The following is a 7,949-nucleotide window of genomic DNA, read 5'->3' on the forward strand; positions in this document are numbered from 1 at the left end:
ATAGATGTTGCATACCTTGATTTTTAGCAAGGCCTTTGACAAGGTTTCCCACGCTGCCCAGGCATATTAGTGGCATATAGTTTGCACAAGTAGAATATCAACTAGGTGGAAAACTAGCTGGTCCACCAGACTCAACGGGTTGTGATCGCAGTATGAAGTCCAGCTAGTGGTGAAGTACCAGTAGCATTCATGAGGGGGTCATTACTGAAGTCAACACTTTTTAATGTCTTTATTACTGACCTGGATAATGGGAAGGAAACCCACTCACAACAAGCTCACAGATTTTAGCAAATTGCAGGAACAAATTATATACTGGAGGGCACGACTAGCAGAAGGATCTCAGCAGGCTAATAAACAGTTTGACAGGAGTCTATTAAGTTCCAAGACAAATGCGAAGTCCATTACTCAGGATGGAATAACTCCATATAACAGTAAAGAGTGGAGGCTGGCTAGCTAGAAAACAGCTCTGCAGAAAAAAAAGGTGGTCCCACCAGATCATCATGAAACATGAAACAGCAGCACAACCTTGCAGCAAAGGCAAACTGTATATTGGGCTGCATCAGTAAGCATATAGCCAACAGCAAAGGGAAGTGATGATTCCCCTGCACTTTATACTTGTGAGACTGTGTCCGGACTAGTGTGTCCAGTACAAGAAACCACTGACATACTGCAGTGAGCCAAACTGGGAGCCATCATTCACACATGACATACAAGGAAAAACAGAAAGAACTGGGTTTGTCAGCTTTGGAAGGATAAGGGCAGAATCTTCCTGTTGTTTTCCATGAGACAGTGGTGAAAACAGACTCTTCTCAGAGGGGCACTGTAACAGCATTAGGCTAGGTAATGCCCACAAGTTGCAGCAAAGGAAATTCCAATTAGGTATTAAAAAAAAAAAAATTTGTTCACAATGGGAAGAATCAAACACTGGAATAGGGGAACAGAGAGGCTGTGCCATCTCCACCCAGGATATGTTCAAATCAAAGCCTGGAGCAATCTGATCAAACTGGATCTGCTTGCAGCAGGGGCCTGGACAAAATTATCTCTAGGTATCTCTTCCAAACTAAATTCCTCTGTAACTTCAGTAGTGCAACAACTTGTATTAAAAACAAAGATCCAGGGTGTCTCACGGCCATGGACACACACTGCAAACTGGAAAAGTTCCACCAGCTGAACAGAGGTTAGTGTCCTCCATCCTCTCCTTTTGTTCTTGCTGCACTGCTTTGCCATGATCTGATCAGAAGAGATTTTCATAGCCTGCTTGAGGAAGGCTACAGTAAACACTTCTTGGGTGATAATAAGCAGTTGGAGATGGGCAGAGAGTAAAATCTTCAAACTAGCAGCCAGATCCACAAAAGGACACAGGCTATGGCTTTACCATTTGTCAGACTACAAATCCATGTGCTGTGGGTATATGCCTCCCAGGTGGTCTGCTCAATCAAGAGGGAAGAGACGTTACCTCACAAATCAACGCCAGGCTACAGCCTCTGAAAGAAATTTCCAGTCTCAGCTTGACCAAAGCTTGAAGAAAACATGGAAGTTGCACATCAGACTTGTGCAATAATACAATTGAACAGCCTATCAGATGGCTAAAATTATTCATTTATCATTCACTTTGAAGGTAGAAACTGAAATCATTACAAACAATCAACTTGACCGTCTTGTAGAACTAAGTAACTAAGAACTGAAGCAAACTTACACGGTATCAGGCTCAAAGGGACAGGATTCATCTCGCACCTCAGCCAATGAAGTACTCAGCCAAGTTAGCCCTTACGGCTTTTTTTTTTTTTTGCCTTTTTTTTTTAAAGAAAGTCAAAAAGGCAACACATACTGGGATCAACTCCTCTCAGAAGTTATCTAACCCTCTTCATTTACTAGAAGAGCTCATAGTGAAGTTGCTACAGTCAGGTGACATCAGTCACACCGAGAAGGAATATTTTAAAGAACCACTCAAATTAAAAAAAGAAAAGATATACACATATTTCACTACGATTCCTTTTCACTACATTCTTCAATCTCAACATCCTTTGGTGGCATTTTGATCTCCTAACTCACAGAAAGAATCTCAGACTACTTACCTAATTCAGGAAACACAACAGGAGAGAAAAGAGACAGGGATCAATAAAGAAAAATAATCGACTTTTTATTAGCACTTCAACAATTACCTGGTGTTCCATGGTAAAGCACAGTTTTAAAGATAACACTGGTACCTCTGATCCAACAGTGTGGGGTTTTTTTTCCAAATACAAAGGAAAAGCTAAGTCTTATATTAGCTACTTAGAAGAAGAGACATGTTGCATACTGCAGTCAGATACTTCAAGTTTGACAAAACAAAAATTAATACTTTAGGATGTTAAATCCCTTCAAATCCCTTTTTTGCTTAGTTGGGAGAAAGAGAGATAGAGGATTATTTCCTTGTCTTTCCCCTTCTCCCATTTACCTACTACTTTTTGCAAACTTAAAAGAAAAGTTGAATACAATGAAATCAAGAGGCCATACGTGCTACATTCAAATATAGCTGCCACGATGTTCTAAATTAAAATTCAATTACAAGTCTTTTCCTGCAGTGTGCAACATATTAATGCTTACATGATAATTTTTATTTCAAATTATATAAAGGAGATTTGCAAAAAGGGTAGCTTCTTTCATACATTGTTACATTTCTTACTGCATTACCTGTTCAAAGTCCATATTTTAAGTGATCTTCACATAAAAACAGAGGTAGCTAAGTAGAAATACTATATTTTATATGAGGTCTCTATACATGGTGTAATAAAAAAATGTTTGTTCTATCAATCAAGATGGATTAATTTCAAGACTTCATAATAGTTTATATTCCCCAGATATAAATGCTTTCTAACACAAGTACAGCTATTTCTATTTAGCCTTCGTCACCATGGACAGTTGCTACATCATTATGGAAACACGATAAATTCATTTTACTAGGCAAATATTTGAGTTCCACTCAAGTACACTTAACATAATAAAAACAAAACAGCAATCTATGTCATAATTTAATTTAATTCTTTGCTCAACTTATTATGGGAATTTAACAGTGCTTTTAATTAGATTAGGGAAAAGTCAAATAATCAAAACACTGGATTTTAAGTTTGGTATGTTTCTGTGCTGTCCAAACAATAGCTTATTTATTTAGAAAAATTCTAATAAACTCCAGCATCTCAAATATGTTCAAAAGTGCCTTTTCCAGCAACACAAAAATGTTAATTAAGAAAGCATCACTAAATTTTAAAGTAGCAAATACAGTTAAAAGTCTAAGTGAACACAAACTGAAACACTGTGGTCCAAATTCTGTGAACAGATCAGGTATGCAAGATGTTCTGCCATGCAGAACTGGACCATATTTTTCCTCAGACACTTAAAAAGGCAATGACGGGAAAAGATGGAGAATTTAGCAGCTGCTTAAAACAGTTAAGCAGTGCAAGTAAGTGTACATTTCCTTGTCAGGCTTGAAGATCACCTGGTAGGTCCCTGAAATCCTGTGTTTTGTTTTACATAATGTAAGTGGGCACTACAAAAAAGTGGAACTGTATTTTAAAGAAAAGTAACTTTTCTAAAATGTTCCTGATTCACAGCATCCACACAATCCACAAAAGAAACAGTTCAATTTTTCTAAAGAGATGTTACAGAACATTATGTTCAGAATCTCAAATCATGTAAGCATCTATTTGCATCTGTTTGTAATTTTGCTTTAAGTTTTGATGAAATAAATAGTTGTTTTGTCCATACTGGCCAAAGAACAGCTTTGATGATAAGACAGAATACAATTTTGGCACAGTATTTTTTAGTGAATTTCCATGACAGAAGTACAGACAGTTAGGAAGAGGAAGCCAGTAACTACTTAAAGATGACCATGAGTTACTAGTTCCTCCTTCTAACAACTCAATGTTAACCTTAAAAAGCACATTTTCATTCTTTAATGCATTGCCTCATGGGAGATTTAGTTTTAGTTTGAAGGGCTAATGTGCCCATCCTTTCATAAAAGCCTACATTTCCTGACTGAACTACGTCTCCTAGGAGTCAATGCAGTCTTCTCCAAATGCCAGCTGCATTATGACAGTAAGAGATTCCTCTAACTCGTTTTCCATGACCTCTGTGACAAAACTGTAGTCGCAATCATGAGTAGAACATAAATCAGTGTCTAGCTTTGATACGATTCCCTGACTTTGGCCTGCAGGGCATCACAAGTCTTCTTGGCATCTCCCAACAACATGGCAGTATTGGGTTTGTAGAAGATTGGATTGTCCACCGCTGCATAACCGACTCCCAAGGATCTCTTCATTACAATGACCTGCACACAAAGACTTCATGTTTGAAACAGCAAAAACCAACCACCGTCCCCCCTCAAAGACAACACAAAACCAACCCCCCACCAAATGAAGGGAGAGGAAGAGAGATCCCTGGCCAAAATAGGGTGCTCACTGCTACAAAACTGTATTTCAAATTTTAATACAGCAGACAAATTGATACCCGGACCAGGTTCAGAAACATTTCATTGTTAAACACAATATTGCATGTCAGATGAAGAGACTGTGGACACTTCACATGCATATGCTTTTACTTTATTCCATGTAATAAAGTCAAAGCAAGATTGGCACTGATTATTATAACATAGCAGGTTTTTGAGGCTTTTTTAGTTTTGAACTATTTTAAGAACCCCCTGACAGCAACACAATTCAGATGAGTGTTCACATCAATACTTGGTACTACGCTCTCTGGTATTTCTCTGTATTACTTCATACATGGGATTAAAAAAAAAAATAACCAAACCCAAAACCAAACAAAAAACCCCACCTAAAATAAATTTCAGCCAGTTTTAGCTATTAAATGTCAACTTAGTTAACCACTGCACCTTCAGCAGAGAAGCCGTGAAGCTTTACCAACTTTAACCACATACTTGTTTATTTCTCAAATTGCAACACATAGCTATGCACAAAACACTGATAAATGTATGTGCCTATGACTGCAAGTAGTTGAATGGCTAACCCACAGAAGAACTGAGGCTACGATTGGGTTCAGAATAAGAGATCAAAGATTTCACGTCAAGGAAACTCAAGTATGTGTACTTTACATCAGACAATGTTGCTTTCAAAGAGCAAAACTGATGAGGTAACTAAACTGTCAGTTCAATCTGGACGGACTAAGCTGTCTACTCAACCTAGCCACTCATTGTTTGGATTTTTTTATTTAAGCATATTATTCATTTTCATATTTCCACCTCCATATTAAAGTTGTCAATCAATTTTCCTATAAACTTAAAAAAGCAGGTATTTGTACAGAAATGCTTTAGGGCTGCAGATGTGAGCAGATCGTTTGTTCTAATCACATTTTTTAGCAGAAGCACTTTCATTGGTCTTTTCTACTGCAGCTATCATTAGTCTCACTAAAGCACCTGATGATGATTATAAAATCATGAACACTCCATCACACTTGCAAAGTACTGACTGTTTTGTTGGACCCCTTGCAGAAAAGCTTGTCACGGGAACCACAAGAGTAGGAGAATCTTTTTAGCTTATCCTATAAGCCATGTTTTTAAAAGCATGCTACCTAAGATAGGTCCTAACGCAACTCTGTTAATCTCACCTGTTTGGACTTCCAGACCTCAAGAACTGGCATTCCAGCTATGATAGAGTTCGGATCTTCCTGAGCTGCTGAATTAACTGTATCATTTGCACCAATTACAAGGACCAAGTCAGTTTCTGCAGCAAGACAAAAAAAACTGATGAAAAATTATCTGAAACCTGAACATTGAGGCTGATGTACATTTTTGTGTTAAATTTGATCTTTAGAGGCAGAAGAACCCCTTATGGTAAGCACTCTACAAACATTTATGGGGACTTCATTCACAAATATTTTACAAACTTATCAGGCAAGTTATATGTGAGAGTCCAAGTGTGCTACCAAGTACCTCCAGCAAACTGCAAGCATCTACAACCCCATTCCAAGGGACTCGTTAGACCACTCTACCACACAAAAGTTAAAACCTTTGATATTTAAATGTGGTTTCATACACACATAGCATCACGACCTTCAAATTTATTTGTGCCCGGCTTTTCATTTGAATATTCTTTTGAAAAACCTATTACCAGCAACTTCCTGATTTTTAAATAAAGATGTAAGAAAGCAAAAAGTTTTCTGTACAATGCTATACTGGTTTGCAAGACATGACAGGGTCTGACCTAAAGAAGTAACAGTAGTTTTCCTGTATGGAACGGTAACAGTGATAAAAAAGACACAGCATTTGTCATTTACTTCACAGCTACAAGCAATTAAAAAAACCTGTTCTCTTGGTTCTGGAGGAAACAAGTTTCATAGTCCTATTTAACCTCCCTTCATATCTAGTCTTTTCTGTACTCCTGCATTCAGTATTTCCCTTTGCTTTACCTATCTGTACTCTCTGCTTCTCAGTTTTCTGTTTCTGAGTCAGGCTATGTCTTGTACTCCTCTGTGCTCACTTGCCATCTGCTGGGAGAGCACTCAGATTGCAAGAGAAAGACCTCTGCTCCTCTACAGTGGTATCACAACAGACACAAAGAGAAACTGAATGGCCTGACAGAAATTTTCTGTTTTTAAAATCCTTGGGCAATGTAAAAACAGAATCAAATCAAAATTGACAAGATCAAATCCAATCTACTGGAAACTTATAGCTTGCATGCTAACCTGGGAAGTCTTCATTGATCTCATCCATTTCCAGTACAATATCATAGGGAACACCAGCTTCTGCTAGGAGTACGTTCAGCTGACCAGGCATACGGCCAGCCACAGGGTGAATACCAAACCTAACAGGAAAGAAAGTCCAACCCCATTAATACATACTGACCACTCTGTTTCATACAGTAAAATTGCCACCTGCAACCTACAAGGTTGAGAAGTTCTTAAGTATAAGCACACATGTGAATTAATAAGAAGAAATGTTTAAACCTTAACAATATCGTAATTACTTTTCCAGTGTTGCAGGGAACTGAGTGAGTGGGAAAGGCAACAAGGCCTGTAGATTTGACTCTTCACCTGGAGAGCAGTGGTTCCTTTTCTGCAAAGTTAAAAGTATGACTGACAACAGGTGTACCAAAGAATATGCTCATTTCCCAGTAAAACTAAAGAAGCTAGGAGTACATTTTCAATCCCTCCATCATAAGAAGATTCTTTCAGAAAGTTGCTGCACCTGCAAAGTGGCTTTGGAGAACCTGCTGGACGCTTCTAGTGACAACACAGGAGGAAATGTCATGGCCAGAAATGTCTGGGAACACAACACTGTAAGATGGACCAACAGACTAAATTTTCCACCCAGCAATAGCTGATACCAACAAGCTTTTTATTCAATTACTTTTGAAAGTAATAGGCCATTTTGTCTGGCTACAATCGTCAGCCTGGGCCACATCACACACAGCAAGCATTCATGTCCACCTTCCAAGCAGTACCATATTTAAAACCTTGTGACAGATACCTTTGTTTTTTATGAATAAGCCTTTTTGCTGCAAAACCACCACCCACATTAATGTGCTTTGCAGGTCCCTTACACCATTGAAAAGTGAAAGCACCGCAGAGTAAATGAACTGGCCACAAAAAAACACTCTTCATGAAAAGGCCAAAAGACTGTGCAGCCTTCCTGAAGCAAAACCACTCCTAGACCTAGAAATGCCTTTGGCAAATGACCTTATTGACTCAGGTATCTCTAGAGTATGCATGGTTATCACAGTCTAACACTCCAACAGAAAAATTTGCAGGAACTCTACTTCAAGCTTTGCTGAATTAGGTTAACATGCCACTTTCTTCTCATGATAGATCTTGGAGGGGGGGGGGGGAAGGGGGGGGAGTGAGAAGGTGGAGAGCTAAGAAGCTATACCAGTTTAAGCAATTTAAGAAATGTTTTCAGAACAGCTCAAAAGTAACTTAGAGAAAATACACTGCTTATGAGTTACTAAAAATTCAGACAC

The 7,949-nt window shown here is 38.4% G+C and overlaps 1 protein-coding gene across 1 annotated transcript; it reads right to left on the bottom strand.

Annotated features, from left to right (window-relative positions):
• Positions 1–3,657: 3,657 nt before the first annotated feature.
• On the bottom strand, positions 3,658–6,793 carry LOC104078523 (NAD(P) transhydrogenase, mitochondrial-like). Its single transcript, XM_009580183.1, has 3 exons — positions 6,676–6,793; positions 5,599–5,714; positions 3,658–4,306 (listed from the first exon to the last, which is right to left on the bottom strand). The coding sequence occupies exons 1-3, from the start codon at positions 6,764–6,766 to the stop codon at positions 4,157–4,159; spliced, it is 357 nt and encodes a 118-aa protein (XP_009578478.1). The 5' UTR covers positions 6,767–6,793; the 3' UTR covers positions 3,658–4,156.
• Positions 6,794–7,949: the final 1,156 nt, after the last annotated feature.

The sequence above is a fragment of the Fulmarus glacialis genome, unplaced genomic scaffold, assembly GCF_000690835.1.
Source record: "Fulmarus glacialis isolate BGI_N327 unplaced genomic scaffold, ASM69083v1 scaffold11086, whole genome shotgun sequence".
Classification (NCBI taxonomy): Eukaryota; Metazoa; Chordata; class Aves; order Procellariiformes; family Procellariidae; genus Fulmarus; species Fulmarus glacialis.